This window comes from Corvus hawaiiensis, chromosome 6, assembly GCF_020740725.1.
Source record: "Corvus hawaiiensis isolate bCorHaw1 chromosome 6, bCorHaw1.pri.cur, whole genome shotgun sequence".
Classification (NCBI taxonomy): Eukaryota; Metazoa; Chordata; class Aves; order Passeriformes; family Corvidae; genus Corvus; species Corvus hawaiiensis.
In genome coordinates, this window is record NC_063218.1 from 52,283,110 (window position 1) to 52,302,714 (window position 19,605).

Below are 19,605 nucleotides of genomic sequence, written 5' to 3' on the forward strand. Positions count from 1 at the left end.
GGGTAGCTCTCTAAAGCTGTGCTGGTTTAGAAATCAGAAATTGAAGTGGTTTTAAACAGACTTGTGTTGTATTTTATGATCAAAACATTTGGGGCGAGAAACAATTTGTACTTTTTCTGGATACGTGAAGAGTGACATTTGTTAAATTCTACATTCTGGTTATTCTTTCTATCTTGAAGATTTTTATTAAATTGTAACTACATAGGAAGCAGTACTTGCCACAACATAATTGCATATTGGAGATTCACGTAAGTTCCACACCTTGAATCCACAAGCTGAAATTCAAAGTGATACTATCATTCATCTTCCTTTAAAAAACAAAGGGAATAACACAAAAACCCCCCAAAAGTACCCAAACCCAGTGATACCCAATTATGCTCAAACATTTGAGTTATGTTTTAAAGAGGAGAATTTGTCTGTTCTATGCAGTTTGTAGAGTCAGTAGGTTTTTCCTATGTTATTTCTTATCCCTGTCTTTGTGTGGGTTGATAATATGCCTGAATCTTAGAGGAAAAAGAAGAAAAAGACAAGGAAAACAGTTTTTGTCTTAATCGGTAAATGAACTGCAGTATCTGTATCTAGCATGAAAGCAGCCATTGGAATTGCAGATTTGGCTATCCATTTTGTTTCTAGGAACTGACAAATGTACAATTTGCAATCCTATGTAATTATAATCTGATTCTAGAGTACTATAATTTCTACCAGTATCTGGAAATATATAATTTGAGCATAAATTTTCGGTAGAGAATGTGCAGGGATTAGCGGCAAAACCTTAATGAGAATTATACTGCTTAATTCCTTGGATATTATGCTGGTATTGTGTCCTTTATCTATTTTGAGAGGTCATATTATACTGAAAATCTGTAGCAGTACATGAACAGCAAAGGATGCTTGTGGCTTTGCGTGAGAGCTGTCCATCAGTTTATAAAACATGGTACCCCATTTGCTTAGGCATTGGCACATGGTGAAAAAAAATGCTTAACTCAAGTAAAACAGTTTAAAAAATTGTAGATTGGATAAATGCTAAAATCTTTTTCATCTAATTCCTTTGGATATTTTGTTACAGTCATGAATGACAGCTGCTTGCCAGTTTAAGAAAAACAAACACTTTTAGAGTTGACACAGCTTTTTAAATCTAATTGTCTTATGCATGCTTTATTTCAAAGGCAAGGTTACTCTTTTTGCATGTAATATATTTGTGCAAATCTTAGGAGTTTTCAAAACAATAATAAAAAGCATTTTAAGCATCTTAGTGGTGTTTTTTTGTTTTTTTTTATTCCTCTTTGGTTACTGTTTGATGGCAGTGGTATTTGACAGTTTAGAAAGCAAAGATAAAAATGCACGATCTTTTTATCAACCTTTTATTCTGGTGCTTACCATTCCATGTGCTATAAGCTTTCATTGTGCAAATATTTAGCCATTTGAGCAGGTCTAGATGGCAATATTTATGTCCAGCAATAATAAGTTATGTTAGTCAGTTCAGGATCAGAACCCTAAAAATTAGGTGGTGAGTATATATCAGACCCTGTTTACAGTCTGATCCAAATGCAGTGAAAATGAGTCTGAAATGTCTTGCTTGGGGGACTGACTTTGCTCTCAAACAATACCATGCAGACTATTCATGTGACAGTGTTTTGAAGCCCAGAACAATAATTTGAAAAAGGTAGTTGCAGTTAGAAATATGAATTAGTTGGGTCATGATCATTAGCTCTTAATTTTTCAGTAATTTGATAACTGTGTCAGCTATAAGTTGCGTACTGCAGAGGAGATTTGCAGCTGGAAATCCGAAGCTTTTTGGGGGCATGGATTCCACATTCTCTGAAGCTGTGAGTCTGCAGGCTGTTATGACTCCTCTGCCACAGCCTTTCTCGAAATTCTCATTTCTTGCTGGCAGCCCTCATTTCTGCATGTTTTATATATCTCATAGAGCAAAATTGTGTGTCCTGAAAGGAATTGCTATATCAATTAACTGCCCAATACTGAAACAATCCAGTATTTGAGTCATACCAGTTAATGATGATAATTTTCCAGACTGTATTAAAAAAGTTTTTCAGATTTTCTCTTCCATTTAAAAAAAAAAAATATATATATATATATACACATTTATCTATGTACATGTGCTTAAATATGAGGAAATAATGTCTTGTCTGGTTTCTGTTGAGACATCAAGCTGGATAGAGCAGATAATGTATTACTTTTCTCAAGTTATCACACTTCTTGATAATTAAATGCTTTTTTAATATTTTTCCATTTATACGTCGCTGTAGCAAGGCATTTCACTTAGCTTTTTGTAGTGCCACACAAGGTACTACGAAGTGTTGAGAGAATAATCCAGAGTAATTATTAGACTAAATGATAATTTCATTGGAGGCAGTTAAGGAGAACCAGATGAAGATGATTGTCAGGTGTAACAAAAATGGTCACAGAGTAGTCAAGAAGTATAGTTGGGATTCTGATGATTCATAATGAACGTTGAACTAAAAATATTGCAATAACAAATACCTGACCTGTTTTAAATTTGAATAATTTATTTGAAATATTTAAAGCTGATATGCTAAACTAGGTGTATAAATTCAAATTGGTGAGCATGGTTAATGTTTATGAAAAATAAAGATGATTGAATTTTATGCAATGTACATAACTTAATATGCTACAAACAGAGGTGTGTTGCATGAGAATACTGAGACGGTTACTTGATGTGACACTTCCAAGTACTTGTAAATGTAGGGAATGCATTTTGCTGTTAAAAGGACTACATTTTCTTCAATTTGAAACAGAAAAGCATGCCAGCATATTTGGAGTTAATATAGCCAGAATATATAAATATGGGTTTAATGGGACAACTTAGGTTTTCTCCCAAAATGTGTCAAGAGTTTCTATTTGTTGCTTTTCCTAATACAGCCTATGACATGTGATTCTGTATAGAATTATCCCATGTTATATTTTTCCCCTCCTGCTTATTTTCTCTCTACAATTATTTTTACTAGAGAAAGTAAACTCGCTTGGCTGGGAGTTGGGCACAGATGTGGAGAAAAACATTTAATGTAACAAAAGGAAAGAAAAGCTGATATGCTTTCCAATAATGTTGGAAGGGGCCTTTAAAGGGCACATTGGAAAACAGAGCTAGAAAATAGGCTTTCACTGTACAGAAACAAGGTTGGTTCACAGCTGCAGAAAACTCTCTGATTGTGTTGTAAAGTTTTCCTGCTGCTTCTTAGGTCTTGAGAGTAGATTGCATCTACCCACACTTGGCTGCACACAGAAGCAAAGGAGAGAGATTAACTCAGTTTTGAAATGGAGAACAATGCTCCTCAGGTTGTTACTCACAGGATCATCCACACAGGGAACTGATAAATTGGAAAAGATTAAATATGTAACTTGTTTTGAAATTATCTTCGAATGCTGTAGATATCACCAGGATTGAATACCACTGTCTTAAAAAAAACAAAGTTGGGGGGGAATCACCATCCCAACCTTATTACTACTATGGTTTTCTAAGATTTATTAAAATTTGAGAAAGAGTCTCTTTCTGTGCAGGCACTGTGCACACTGTGAAAACAATCCTCTGTCTTCAGAGGTTTATAGTTAAAAAACCCAACCTGGAGGGATTTATACATTCGCATTTTTGTATGCTATGTGAAGTTAGTGGGAACATTTTCATGAGATTGAATTCATGGCTTCAGGGATTCAGGGCCCAGGTGTGAAGATTGGGCTGTAAGGAATATCTCATCTGCATAGAGTGCTGTTAGAAATAAGGACTTAGTTTTTATTACAGGGTACAAAATATAGGCCAAATGGTATTTGCTACTTTTGATAGCCATCAATATCTTGCTAGTCTTGAAATCCATATCAGGTACTTGGGCACCAGCATCTGACAAACTCATTTTCCTCTGAAAATGCTGTCCAGGATTGTCAGTATTTACTATTAGTATAGAAGGTAACACAGAGAAAAACTCAAACCAAAAAGAAAAATCTACTTACCTCAGTTCCAGCAAAAGAGTACTAGGTTGGATTATAAAGATAGTATGTGTGGGGGGAGAAGTGACAAAATATTTTGTTTCACGGTTAGTATTTATCATGAAATGACATGTCTTCCCTTAGAAACTCTATTCCATAGAAACTGTAAAACCACCTGTAAAAAGGAAAAGGGAGCTTGGCTGTTTCAATTCACTAGCATCTATCAGAATTACAGTTCTAACTGTATTTTTCTTCAGTTTTGATTGTTGGAGCAGCAAAGGTAAACTAGTCTCTTTCGCCCCCACATTTTAAACAAATTGATAGCTTAATTTTACTATTCCTTTAAAAATCCAGTAAATACAGCTCCATCTTTTTCCAGTCTGTCCTAAACGCGTACACAGGCAGTGGGATCTGTTAATACTTTGCTGCACTAGTGAATTACCTCAAATAGAATCCATTTCAGCAGCAGCATGTTCGATTTACATATTCATGCCTGTGTTTGCACACCTACTGCAGGGAGAAGCCTCACTGAACACCTGCAGCAGTGACCCTATGGTTGGCATCAGTGTTTTGTTTGTTAAACACTTCACAATTATGCTATTATTTTAAAGGCCAGCATTGTTTCTAGGTTAATTACCGCACCTGTGAGGCTTCATTCTTGCTTCACAAAGGTGTTTCCAAGAGGAGTTAAGACTTGTTTGTTACTCTCATTTTACAGGTGTCTTGGAAGGTTGTACTGTTTGAGGTAAAATAGGCCCAGGAGATGCCAACAGGATGAAACCAAGTTTCATAGAACAGGTATAGGACAGGGAGGGGAAGGAGCCAGCAGTCATCTTGTGCAGGTTTTCTCTTCATCACATCACAGTGTTTTCCACATCAGAAAAGCAGAGGTCTGTTCTAGGTGACATCTTTTACCTGGTCAGCAGTACTGGAGTGGGAGAATTGTTGTGGTCCAGGCAGAGAACTCTTGTTCTGCAGTGTATGTATGTGTAAGTGCAGTCTCCTTATCCAGACAATACTTTTCCCTAGTTTCTGCCCATTTAATTTACTGTTAGTTGTGGTTGGATGCTTTGTACGTTAATGGGTTTGGTTTGTTTGTGCATATGTTTTACTGTTTTAAAACTGAGATTGGCTGGGTTTTGGTACTGAGAGAGAAACCTGGATCTTTCCAGTGGCTGGCAGTGATGTGTTTTCGATAAAGGCACTTCCTGAAAGTCATGTCATTTGTCATCTGGATCCATCTGCATTGCAGGTAGTGTACCTCCAGGTCACGGTGGTTTTTTTCCCTTCCCAATTCGCTCCTGTTCAGGCACTTCTCATCAAACTACTTTAAATACAATTTTAGCATAGATCACTCAAAGGCTATTGTGTTTTACTACTCCATCATTCATGTTTATTAAATTCACCTCTCTCTTTTGGGACATAGACTCCTTCTCTGACATTGTGTTCAGAGTTTGTGTGTGTTGAGGGAGGGCAAGAAACAGCCCAGCCATCCCTCTTCCTGTAGGTGATATTTTCATTACCTGCAATTTGCTGCCATTGCTATCTTGTTCAGTTCTGTGTAATTGCAGAGAATGAATCTGTACAAATATTAGTTCAACTGATCTTTCCAGGGCAGTAGTGGCAGCCCTGTAGTTCAGTTATTTCAAAACATGCAGTGTACTGTAGGGAATAGTTTTGCTTTTCATCTCACTAGATCTTTTCCTGGCTTCTTATCATCCTCACTGAAAGCTGTCAGCCTAGGCATTTCAGATCCTAAACTGTAGTTTCTTTTTCTCTCTGACTACAGTTTTGTTCTGATTTAACTCAAAGCTGGATCTCATTACTTCAAAGCATGTCTGAAGTATCTGCAGGGCTCCTGTTGTTCCCTTCGCACTGAGAGTCTCTTGGGTTATTTGTTCAAGAATGGTCAGTGTTTGTTTTTATATATATCCTGTAATACATGCATCAAGCAATATATTATACCTGACTCTGATGGGTTTTTAAAAAACTTAGTCTGAGTGAAACATTTATAAGATTTGATTTCTACAATTGCTGTTGGTTTCATATACCCCTAAAGTCGTAACAATTGGAGATCTATTTTGATGAACTGTTCTAATTAAAACAGACCAAAATGCTGTTACAGAATCATAAAATGGTTTGGGTTGGAAGGGACCTTAAAGATCATCTTGTTCCAACTCCCCTGCCATGGGTAGGGACACTTTCTACTAGACTAGGTTGCTCAAAACTCCATCCAGCCTGGCCTTGAACACCTCCAGGGATGGGACATCCACAGCTTCTCTGGGCAGCCTCTTCCAGTGCCTCACCACCCAAACAGTAAAAATGTTTTTCCTAATATCCAATCTAAACCAACTGTCTGTTTGAAGCCATTCCCCCTTGTCCTGTTTTATCCCTTGTAAAATGTCCCTCTCCATTGTTCTTTTAGGCTCCTCCAGGCACTGGAATGCCACAACAAGGTCTCCCCTGAACCTTCGCTTCTCCAGGCTGAACAACTCTAACTCTCTTTGCCTTTCCTTGTAGGAGGGTGCTTCATCTCTCTGATCATCTTCTTGGCCTTCATCTGGACTTGCTCCAAAAGGTCCACCCAGGACACATTTTGTTTCCTGGGATGAGAGCTCACATGGCTGGGTCATGTTGAGCTTCCCATCAACCATCACCTCCAAGTCCTTCTCCTCAGGGCTGCTGTCAGTCCCTTCTCCTCCCTGTGCTTGTGCTCTGACCCAGCTGCAGGACCTTGCATTTGGCCTTGTTGAACTTCATGAGATTCACACAGCCCCACCTCTCCAGCCTGTCAGGATGGCATCCCTTCCCTCCAGTGTGTCCGCACACCACACAGCTTGGTGTTGTCAGCCAGCTTGCTGAGGGTGCCCTTGATCCCACTGTCCATGTCACCAACAAAAATGTTAAACAGTGCCAGTTCCAATCCCCACCCTTAGGAATGCCACTCCTCACTGGTCTCCATTTGGATATTGAACCATTGACCACAACTATTTTGAGTGTGACCATCAAGCCAGTTCCTTATGCACTGAGTGCTCCATTTGTTAAATCCATGCCACTGCAGTTTAGAGACAAGCATGTTGTGCAAGACTGTGTCAAATGCTTTGCAAAAGTTCAGGTAGATGATGTCTGTGTCTCTTCCCTCATCCACAGGCAATGCTGTAGCCCTGTCAGAGCAGGCCACCAGATATTTCAGGCATGATTTGCCCTTACAGACACCATGTTTGCTGTCACCAATCATGCCCTCATTTTCCATGTGCCTGAGTTCGATAGGAACTTCCCTGGACTGCCATGTCTTCTCAAATATAATTGCTAGTGGCTTAGCCACTCCCTCTGCCAGTTCCCTCAGGACCCGTGGATGCATCTCATCAGGTCCCGTGGCCTTCTGCACCTCTAGGTGCCTTAGATGGTCTCAAACCTGACTTTCTATGGAGAGCAGTGCTTCATTCTCCTAGTCCCTGCCTTTGCCGTCTGCACTCAGGCTGTGTGGCTGGAGCACTTGCTAATGAAGTCTGAGTCAAAATAGTCATTGAGTACCTCAGCCCTCTCCATGTCCCGGGTAACTGGGTCTTCCATTTCCTTCTGGAGAGGGTCCACGTTTTCCCTAGTCTTCCTTTACTCAGCAGTGTACCTATAGAAGCTTGTGTTGTTGCCCTTGACATCTCTGGCCAGATTTAATTCTGTCAGGGTTTTAGCTTTCCCAGCCTGATCTCTGACAATTGTGTGGCCATTCTGAGGATTTGGCTGGAGTTAATCTTAACAATTATCTACATGGAATTAAGAAAAAAATTCATGAATGTGTTCCTGTTGTTACATTTGCTCTCAGTTAATCTGCAGAACTGTTGCCAGACATAATGAGTGTCATAGATCTTAATGTACAAAGGACATTTAGATAAACCTTACTGGAGCAAATAGCACCAACAACCTTTCAGGAAGGTCTCATTAATTTGCTGATTTTTAAACTAGTTTGCCATCCAGGATTTGAGAAGCAAATAAAGCATTTGGTTCTGTAATTATTTGTGCAACTACACATGCAGTCTCTGCTATCAGCCATCTGCCCTGCAGGCATTACTTGTAGTGCCATTTGGATCGTCAGCACAGTGTATGATCCTCTGCGTCTTCTGTTTTGTGGCTGGCTTGGTGCTGATACTTGTCATACAAATATCTGTTTCTTGTTTCTGCTTTTTTTTCCCTGTCCTTTTGCTTTATTATTTTTATTCTCTTTAAGGGTCTTCTGCACAGGCAGAGGAGGTGATGCTGTACACCTGGACAGGCATGCTTTTATTTATTATGTGGGTTTTACAGTGAAACACTTTTCCTCTGAAGCTTCGCCTAAAGAAATGCAATTTCCATTTCTTCAGGAGTTCCTGGTGTCTGTACTTTCCTGGTCAGTTCAGTGGTAACTGGGATGTGTCCTGTAAGGGTAGGCTGTTGCCTTCTCTGCCCTGTGAACATGTCATGGGAGAAGTCCAAGAGCTGCTGTTGCTGCTGTTGGCAGTAGAAGGGCAAAATAATATTCAGTGTCCTTGGGCTGCTCCTCAATATCCAGACTTCTGCTTGCTTAGGTGGCCCAGGAGTCACTCATTTTACTGTAAAGACAGCAGCTGCAAGTTTTACTCTAAATCAGGTGACTGAGCAGCTGCTTTAGGGTCAGAAAGCCTTGATGATTCCTGGCATGAGGGGAGCCCTTGCAGTCTTTCAGAGTGATTTGCATCATTTATAAGTCTTTGGTTAGCCTGTGTGCCTGATACAATAACGTTCTCCCAAGTGGTTTCTGGTGTGCTCAGCATATGGCGTTCAGGGGGGAGCAGACCTTGTTTTATGTGGGGTGTGGTGATTTGCAGGTGTTGGCATTTTTGCTGACTTCACTGGGCAGGAACTGGTTGAATTTCACTTGTTTGAAGAACCTAAATGTGTGCTATTCCCCCTGAAGCATGAGTTCAGCCTGCAGGTCCCTAACCCCGTTAATGGGCTTTTACAGTAGCATTTCATCAGTGCTGCGGGAAGCTCGTTCCTAAGGGCTTAACAGTGACATTATCTAGAGCAGTTGGGCTTTATGGAACTACAGAGACTTTACAGAGAAGTGTAATTGGGTGAATATGACAGATGGTATCCAGTCAGCCAAGTGCTATCTCTTTACAGGAATTTTATTTTGGAGACTGTAGTGTTCAAATGGCACATTACACCCATTCTTGTTCTTTTGAGTCTGTTCTGCTCTTAAGGATCCCATAACCTGTTTGTCTTGACACAGCAGCATAGCAGCTTTCTTCACAGCAGGAGTGTATGGAAAAGATCTGAGTGATCTTAAGAGTAGTCTGATATGGTGTATTTTTTTTTCTTTCTATCTGGTTTGATCATCCATTGTTTTTGAATTGCAGTTCACAATATGGCAGAAGAAACTCAAGATGAAAATACCACCTCTAATTTTCCATTGCTTCTGGTTCAGTGTTCTAAATGGGAGGAACAATTTCTTATCCAATTCTTCATCTTTTTATAGTGTGAACTGTTTGTCTCAGGAATTTTCCCTGCCTATGTATATTCATTTTGCTTGTGCAAAGGTCCCTGATTTCACATAGAGATTTTGGGTGCTGCTGTTTAGTAATGGGTTATCATAAAGCAACAAAAATAGAAAATGCAAAGGTGACACTTCTTAAACAGCATGTTAAGGTTTAGTGGTAGTTATGAGTCTGCTTGTTTGATGAGCTATACTTGGTGCAGTTAGTGCTGGGCTGCAGGGATGTGCTAGGGGAGATTTTGGACCTTTGTCCTGGTAAAAAAGTTATTTTCATGGAAAATGTTCCTTTATGAAGCAGTGTCAGGAAGGAACAAAAGCATTGCCTTGTTCGTCAGGCAGAAACAATAGAGCTGCTTTACTGTGTCAGACTTTTTCTTTTAAAAAAATCCTTAAATAAAATCAGTGACTGCATGCATCTTGCACATTCTAATTAGAAATATTTCTTCTTAATTCTTTTTTCTTGCAATGGCTTCTTGAAGTACAAGCAGTTTGCATGCTCAAAGAGCAAAGGCAAAGTACTTGCTGTGAAAAGTGTTATTTGAATTAAGTCTTTTCAGATTTTACTTAAAATGAAATCAGCCCATGTGGAATTACAGTAAAATGTAGCAAGATGTTGACTTACAGAATCTTCTGCCTTCATCTCAGTAGTAAATTGTGGAACTTCCTGTGATCATGAAGCTTCATCCTTAAAACCTGATTGGTCTTGGGTTTCTCTTGAAATGTTTAAGGAATAGAGATTATGAAAAGCTTAGAATACTAAAAATTCTTGCGTATGTTTTCATCTTTGTTATGACATGGAGCACTATAGTAAGCCCGACTTACTATAAATTTGAAAATAATGCTATCTAAAGATAATACTTAAGTCTCTGTGGGCGTTAGTCCAGGCAACTGATACGAATCTTTACAATAGGTAGCTGTAGGCTTGACTTCTTAAACCCAGCAGCTAGTAAATTCTAAGGGGTGGATTGTTCGAGTTCTGTATAGAAGGATGGGTTTTCCCTGCATAATTATCTGCAAGGAAATACATACAAGGTGTGATTTGTCAGCTGAATTTGGATGAGACCATTACTGCAGAGCTGAAGGGCTGTTTGCAATATTATACATAGTGTCAAATTGCTTTTTGTTTTAAGTGGGTCAGAGCCGTAGCCAAGATGCCAGACAGATGTGTATAATCCTTGATCAAATAGGAGTAAAAATGAATCTTACTGGATTTTCAGGATACTTCAGTGTGCTGAGCAGATTGCTAATATGTATGCATGCTCTTCAATAATTCAATTTTCATGAATTATAAAGTTATATTTCTTTATTAAATCTGACTGAGTTTCATGCTGCTCCTGGGATTTTCTAGCATCACATCAAACATGTAGGCAGAATTGTTCTAACAGCCTCTCTCTCTCTGAGATTATTTCCTGCCATCTTTCAGTCACTGTTTTTCTGCTGTACTGGGCCTTTAGTTTCTGACCATCCCAGTTATTTGGACCTGAGCGCAACAAAACCATGGCCCCTTCCAAAACTGGGCAGGACAAACTGGGTCCTCACCATGTGCACAACCCTTCCACAGGGATGAGCTATTGATTTCTGCTCTTTTGAAAGACCAGGAAGGGCAAAGGCTGTGCTTCTGCTCACACACTTTGTGTTTTCCAAAGAAAGAAAAGGCAGAAATCCAGAACTGGGTTTCAACTCTTGGACCCTGGAGCATCCGACAGAATGCACGGACTGCCAGATGCCGTGGCGAGATGATCTGCTAAATCTTTCTGCAAGGACTCACTGAAGTGTGAGATAAAGGGTCAGTGGCACTTACACACTTCATCTCAGAGCCCTCTGCAGATGTTTTCCAAGGCAGCAAGACTGAGGGCCTGATGGAATTGCTATGGAAACAGAGCTTATATTATTTATTTATTTACTTACTTAGTTATGCATGCATGTATTTAAACCCTGACATCCCTTAATGGCATATCTTGGAAGTCACCCAGTTTCAGAAGACTTTGTCTGTTGGAAATTGGGGAATGTGAAATGTTGGCTGCTGGTCAGCAACTCCAAGGTCCAGTAGTTCTGCAGAAAACAGTGACAAAGTGCAGTCTCAAACTGGAGTGCTCTGTTGTTACAGCAGAATAATATATAAGCTAAATTGAACCCTTGTTGTATTTGGAGTTGCATAAGCGTTATTAGACATCAAGAAAGGACAGAACTGCAGCTTTTCAGTGATACTGAAACAGAGTAACTGTTAAAATAGACAGAGTTAGTGGTCATGAGGGCCTTTTAACATTACCCTGTGAAGGATTCAGAAGAGTGATGTGGCTGGCTGGTGAGAGCAAGGCATTCTCATTCCAGTCCAGCAACCTGGAGAGAGAGAGAGGATTGTTGAAGTAACCTTATTCTGCTGAATCTTGGTGTCAGTGAAGAAAGCTGGAGTTCAGTTGTATTTGTGGAATGTTAAATACAAGGCTTGTCATTAATGCATACCTAGAAAACATTGTGGAAAACTACCCCAGAACTGTATAAAATATGAAGTGGGATAATGAAGGAGCTGGAAGCTCCAGATGAGGTTGTCATTTGGTTTTCAAAGCATGCTGCTCTCGGTCTCAGCTTTGATTGCATATATTCAGAAGCTTTAAAAAAAAAGTCTTGCAGTAAGAAGGGCAATGTGGAGAGGTGATTTAGCATTGCAACATCCATAGTTTTTTGGATGGAGTTTTATTTTTTTTTGGCAGTCCTCTGATTATCTGATAGTTGCTTTGCATTCATGGAATGCTGAATCAATGCAGATCACACCATTCTCTGCCTGGGGTTTGCTGCTTGGTGTTATTTAAACTGCCATGTTTACCATGCTAAGGTTAGGCATTTAAGAGACATGAAGGAGCTGTGCCTGAACCTGAATTTGCCTTGTTGTGGCTTCCCACGCAGGACACAGGACATTTTCCTGCCCCCTTGTTCTGTGCAGTGTGTCATGCCGGGAAATGGATGCTAGGATGGTATATGCATTGCTGCCTCTGCAGATCTTGGGGTCTGTATTAGCATTGTTACACGGTTTGGGCTTTTTTTCCAGCATTGTCTGAAATAAGGAGGATTTGTTCAGGCCATTGAGCCTGCAACTTTACACTTAGGCGTCTTTTACTCGATTGTTTGGCTGAAAATCTCCATCAGGGTAGTTTTACTTTCTAGTAGTGCAGCTTAGACTGGTGCAGTTGTAGTGAAACACTCTTCTGCAAACCTGATATTGTATACCAGGGAGGAATGTGTGTCTTCCTTTTATAACTTCTGTAATTTTTAAGATGAAGAATTCTTGGTGCAAAGTAGGACATTTTGATGAGTGGGAGTTTTTTTTTTTTCTTTAATCTTTTTTGTGGACTCTCTGTAATACATGACTTCTACAAGAGATGGTAATTTCATACCTGAGGTGGTTGAACAGCACAGTTTCAATTCGTGGAACATCAGCCTTTTGTAGCATACAACCGAAGAAAAATTGTAAAAGGCTGATGCTACCAGTAATGCTTAATTATAGGTCTTTCATAATGCTGGCATTGGAAAGGTGGCATTCTGCATGCCTTTATTAGCTGTTCTGTCTAACTCTACTATAATGTTACTGTCTCCTAAAGGCTGTGTTTTAATACATGGCATTCACTTTTTTTTATGAAATTTCCACTGCACTACTGTTGATTTGTATGTAGGTCAGAATCCAGGTCTGTTTGTCCTGGATCTTTTTTTTTTTCTTTTTGATTGTTAAGAGTAATTGTAAGAGAAGGGGCTGACATTTTGTAAAAGTGTATTGTAAGAGAAAATGATTTTTCCTCCTAGGAGGCTATTGTTTTTGTTCTATAGCACTATTTTCCTTGTAGATGACATATTACTCTTTAAAAGATTCAATTATCTGTGTTCAATGTTTAACCATAGTGTTTTTACAATAGAGACCTTTGTTCTGCAGAAAAACAAAGCCTAGTCAGTAGTTTGATAAAATACTTAGCAAAAATAGCTTTCTGATTTCAATACCAGTCTTTAATATCTAATTAATGAAAATGATTGAATGCACAGGAGCTGATCTGCCAACTAGCTACAATTAGTAGAGAGAAATATGGCACTGAGCAATGCTGTTTATCTTGCCAGCCTCGAAGTGCTGAAGTGTGTGGCAATAAGTGTGACTTTTCAGATATTCAGGAATAAATTATGGTTTTCAGTGTGCGAAAGATTAGGCGGGTAATTTTCCTAACATAATTTTAAATACTGCTGAGTTGCTAAGCAGTTCACTTACACTCCTCCCTTTTTCCAGGCTTTATATGCAAATTTTCAATTTCAGTGCTGTATACATTGATGTTTTGCCTTAGAAGAGAATGGAAAGGAAACCAAGCTGTAGACAGTGGATTTTGCATTTCTTTGTGAACTGCCTGAATATATATTTTTTGTTGAAGTTTATGTGAGCCAGAGTTTTTCGATTTTTCATGGACTGCATTTAAATCCCCTGGGGCCAAGTTTTTCAGTTTAGGGCAGGCAAATTTCCATGGAACATAGTGGGAATTTTGTATGGATAACTCCTGTGAGAGTTTCCTCCACTGGGTGCTGTTAGGTGTTGTTTTGAGCGATAAATTATGTACTCTTTGTCTTTGCAGTGTTCTGGATGATGAGGGGAGCAGCCTGCGTCAGCAGAAGCTTGACAGACAGGTAGGATCATGGAGGAAGACCTTCTTGCTCCCTAAAGTCTGAATCCTGGAGTAATGAAAACACTGATAATTGATAGAAAATTGCATCCTTTGTTTGGGGGATGCAAAGTAGAGATCTGTGGAGGCTGAACTTAACTCAGAAGTCTGGCTTCCATTAAAATTTGTCTTCTGACTGTGGTTTGAGGGATTCCCACTGCCTTGGACTCGTTTTAAGCTGATGTACAATGTATTTGTTACCCCACTGATGGAACAGTCACACCAGCCAACAGAGGTTAACCACAAAGTTTTTGTTCAGTGGATTTAGCCCTTGTTGCTGTAACCTAGTGGCACTGTGTGCTGTGTTGCCTATTTTCTGACTGTATTCCTATGTGACTTGTACAAGGGAGTCAGAACCTCTTGCATGAAATCTGAGGGAATTGTGTCATCAAGTTTTAATGGAAGTTGAGGTTTCTGCTTTTACTTTGATTTCTGTGGTCCCCTTCTCAAAAAATGTCATTTTTATAGTTAAACCTTGTGAGTTTAATTTTATCCTTTTCTATTCCCACTATTTCATCAGCTTGCTTGTTTACCAGCATCTCATTTTCAAATTCAAGTACTTTCTATTTATGCCATAATCCTGTACTTAATTCTGATTATGTTGGAGTCATGTTGAGGTGTTAACACAACTTATGGAGCTGAAAGAATTCACCTCCATTTTTATTCTTCAGTTTTATTGCATCTCCTTTCTAGAAGCTAAAATATCGCTGTACAGAAGCAAGGAAATGGTAAGGTAAAGGATAAGTAAAATTAACAGTTCAGTTCTCCGAGGTTGAAGAAGAGGGCTCAAATAAGGTCCCTATGGATGCCGAAGGTTTTGGTTTTCAGCAGGTCTAGCTAAGAAATTTAAGTGTTTAATTAAAGTTCACCTATTATAGCTGTTAAATTAGGCTCATGTCCAGTATTATCACTCGATTCTAGTTTGCAATTACCTGCTTTTAATTTACAGAAACTGAAATTGGCATCTCTGCCTCATGCCCTTGCTTACCCTCCCATTGCTTCACAGCCAGTTTTCTCACACTGTTGTTTTCCCAAAGGTTATTTCCAAGCAAGCTCTGACAGCTGGTAGGCTTCTCAGAACAATGTATTTTAATTATTTGCTGTTTTCAGCAGAAGGTGTTTCAGCAGTGGGTTGGTTGTGGTTTTTTGGAAAGATTTCGTAAAACCCGACATCCCAGTATCCAGCTTGCCAACTGCTGGGGAAGGTGTAAAGTTGACCATTGTTTTCCATCGTAGGTTGCTGCTGTTTGGAGGCCAGTAACAGATGCTTTTCTCTGTGTTTTCTCCAGAGAGCACTGCTAGAACAGAAGCAGAAAAAGAAGCGCCAGGAGCCACTGATGGTTCAGTCCAATGTGGACAGTCGGGCACGGACGCGCCGGACGAAACATTCAGAGGAGCAGGCCCCGCTGGTTGAATCCTATCTCAACAGCAACAGCAGCACCATATATCATGGTACAGAGTGTCACCTCTTGCAGGTGTATTTGCTGAGAGTCCTAGTGTGGTGCTCTCCCCGTTCATTTTATGCTCATGAGAACAAAGGCTCTTGTTTTGCATATTTTAGTAAATAATTGATATCCTTTATTTGTGTTTGGGGATAAAACCATCAGAACTTGTGATTGTAGCCTAACAGGAGGGAGCAAGGTAACTAGCTGTCATTTCAGTGCTGAACTGGGAAAGAGACAGCTTGTCCCTTCTGCCATGACTATTTAAGTGCCTTCAACCTTGGCTCCTACTAACTAAAGCTGATGGGTTCCACTCTCTATATTCCTCTGCATGTAATTTTGCTTAAGCCTGGCAGTGGTAATGACAAATTTCAAACCTATTAGCTAAATTCAGCTAGGACTGAATATAATAATTTCAAAGATACTGTGCTTCTGCAAAGTCCATTAAAACAGGTAGAGAAGAACATTTCAAATTTATACGATGTCTCCACTTTCTTATTAAAGATTACAGGATCCAGTAGGGACAGAGACACTTCAGGTGTCACACCCACAGGAGAAAAAACATTATAATTCCATTTCTTTTCAAAGACCTTAATAATATTGTCAGAAATAAATCCTAAGGAAAGCAGGCATTATTTAGTTCTGTCCTCATATGGCCCATGCTTTTTGGCCCCCTAAAGATGGTATGTGCATACTTTTCCTCAGGATTTCCTAAGGGGCAGCTTGGGTAATCCTTGTCCAAAATTTGACTCTTGTAGATATCATTCCAGGTTGATAACACCTCCAAGATATATAGAGAGCAGCAATTTTTCAATTTTCTTCTTTTGCAGATCATTAAGTTGAATTTAATTCATAAGGGATTAATAAGCTTCAATAGCAAAAGGCTTCCTTCCCTGATTATTGATGGGTTTGCAGGACAGGAGCTGAAATCCACTGACACTGGGAATGCAGTTGGCAGTTTTCTGGTTGAGAATGCTGTTAGGTGGCAGGGTACTTTGGCTTTGGGTTTAGACGTTAAATCTTAAGATGCCTTTGTGAATCTACCTCTTAAAAAAAAAAAATGACCAACCAGTATCCTACTCTTATACAAACAAAAACTTAACCCAGTATTCAGTTCAAATTTCTATTAATTTTACTGCATGTGCTGTACTCTTTGTCTGCCCTGTTGTTTTATTTTCACTTGGTGATCATATCTTTCCACAAGAACAAGGTAGGTATTTAGAGGACTAACAAATCCTGCTCTGAGAAATGCAGGTTTCAGAGTCTTTCCTCCCGGTTAGCAGTTGGTGGAAATCTTTGGTTGATTACAGCAACAGAATTTACTGTAAGAATCTGGAAATTGCATTGTTTAAATGTTGAGGTTTTGGTAATAATGGGCCTTTTTAATCTTGTTTCTGCAAGCAAATAGGATACCATAAGTGGTTTCAGATGGAGAATTATTTTTTCTACTCTAGTATTATTTTAATTATATTTTTTCTAGTAAATATTAAAAAAATTAGTAATATTTCTCTCTCTTTACTGTCTGTTTCTCAGGGTCTGGGATGTAATTTTTTAAGATTAAACTGAATTTCTTTCCAGACTGACCAAAAAATTTGATTTAGCAAAAACAATTGGTTTGTTTATTTTTTAATCAGACAAAATAAAAACTTTGTCTTTTTTCTCTTTCACTCAAGAGTTTACCCAAGGTACAGAGCTGTTCTAAGAAGTAGTGTCTTATAGTACAGAGATGCTGCTGTTTACTAAGCCCCCCGTATTTTCCGTTGGTCAAGGTTTTAATTTTCACAGATCAGAGAAAAAGACATTATCATCCCATAAATGGTAACAAATTTCATATATGCACGCTAACTGAGCTAAATTTTGCACCAGAGTGGACTTTCTCACTATAAGTGAGACTAACTGCTCTTAAGGTAAAAGTGACCCTTCCTGTCATACTGTACCACACCATTCACTGGAACACTCTAGGTAGGATTTATTCTCCCTAAATCACTTTGTTCTAAATTTGTCTCTCAAACCCTTTTAATGTTTCACAAGGTTTCAGAGAAGCAAAAAAAAATATAGTGTTTCTCGTATTCAACATGACATTTGTTAATCCCTTGGGATAGCTCTCCTTGTAATAAACCATGCGGCTTGCAAGAGCCAGCTTAGAAGAATTTAATAACCTAGCAGAGTGTTTTATTGCCTTGTAAAATCCTTTGTTAGGCACGTTGCTTATGAAAATATTATAAGAACTCCAGAAGTGTCCTTTTTTGGTGTGGCCTTCTCTGAGAGTGTGCCTAATGTCTTCAGTTCCCCAGTTTGCATGGTAGGTTTTGGGGTTTGATGACCATTTTTAACTGTGGCATTGAGCTTCAGGGCTAGCATTTTTTTCCCTTTCAATGAAAACATTTGTATGTGGCAGTGTCGGATGCAGGAGACAGCTGGGCTGTTTCTAAAGAACTATTCTGCTCTTTTCCGTTCATTTGTTGCTGTTATGGGCATGCTGATCCCAAGTTAAGAATGACTCTTTGATGGGAGTTGACGCTCTACTGAATGAACTACACTGCTTGGATGAGCATGTTTGTGAAATCAATTCCTGTGCTAGCAAATGCTACAGAAAGAACACTTCTTTCCACCTATCATCCTGCTCTGCTCTCTTTTTTAACTTGTACTAATTCTGTGTAGCACAAAAGTACTTGTTGATTTCAACAAATAATTGGATGCCTGTGTGTAGATATCTCTACGGCACTTTGAGCAAAGTAGGTCAGAGATAACATCTCAGCAATTCTCAGATGCTGGGCTTTCTGTGCTGGGAAATTCTCCTTCATACACTTCCATTGCTTATTCTGATGCCATTAGCTGTGCTGGGAAATTCTCCTTCATACACTTCCATTGCTTATTCTGATGCCATTAGCTGTGCTGGGAAATTCTCCTTCATACACTTCCATTGCTTATTCTGATGCCATTAGCTGTGCTGGGAAATTCTCCTTCATACACTTCCATTGCTTATTCTGATGCCATTAGCTGTGCTGGGAAATTCTCCTTCATACACTTCCATTGCTTATTCTGATGCCGTTATCTGTGCGGGGAAATTCTCCTTCATACACTGCCATTGCTTATTCTGATGCCATTATCCCTGCTGCAATGGTTCCCTCATGGGCAACTCTACTCTGCAATAAAAACTCATTTAATTCCAGAATAATTACCAGAGCTCGGAGTAGAAAGTCGGTCATTTTTGTTCTGGAATAGAACAACAGCCTGGTGAGTTACTTGTGTGTAGACACAGTAGAGCAGCATATTTCTCTAGTTAAGCTAATTGTATATTGCCAGAAATGCCATAATTTTTTTCTTAGATGACTTCACGTCAGAGAAGTGACACATTTGTAGGACAAAATGGTATTTATGTTCTCTGCCAAGTGTTGCTAGCAATTCCTCTGGGTGCCATGAGACTTTTAAGGAGGTGGGTGCCCTTCCAGCAAGGAAGTGTCTCTGCAGAATCCACCATGCCCAAGTCTCCACACTGAACATTTCTTCTCATTTGTGTCCATATTTCACCTACAGATAAAAGTCTTCAGATGCTGTAGCTTGTAAATGACTGGCATATAGTATATATTTTTTAAACCCTTTTGTTATTGATATAAGGCTTAATTAGCTAATAAAAACCAAAGTTATCTGCCGGAACTGAGATGAATTAAGCTAAAAAGACCAGCTTGAGACAAAAACTCCTTGGCACTCTGGTCCATAAGGGGTTAGTTTTGAGCTGGAGCTGCTGCAGTGGTAACACAGTCATCAGCATCTGTAGATCAGGTAGGTAGAGTTAGGCCTTAAATTTATCTGCCTGCCATTTCAAAGAATAGGTATCCTTCCACTGACTTTTATGATGTTCCATGGCTCTAGTTGGTACTATTACAATAAAGCCTCTCCCTCTTGCAGTACCAAACACAGCTCAATTGCTATTTCATCATTATAAATAGCCAAATAAGAACCAATAACAATGTTTTGTAATGCTATTAAATTTAATTTCTATATA

The 19,605-nt window shown here is 39.2% G+C and overlaps 1 protein-coding gene across 8 annotated transcripts in view; it reads left to right on the forward strand.

The window, feature by feature from the left end:
• The window catches only part of TUB (TUB bipartite transcription factor), a 146,725-nt gene that overhangs the window by 84,606 nt on the left and 42,514 nt on the right, over positions 1–19,605 (forward strand). For all 8 annotated transcript variants that reach the window (XM_048305758.1, XM_048305760.1, XM_048305755.1 and 5 more), the window contains exons 2-3: positions 14,071–14,122; positions 15,447–15,609. In XM_048305758.1, the coding sequence (XP_048161715.1) occupies positions 14,071–14,122; positions 15,447–15,609 (215 nt within the window). The remainder of the gene's footprint in view (positions 1–14,070; positions 14,123–15,446; positions 15,610–19,605) is intronic.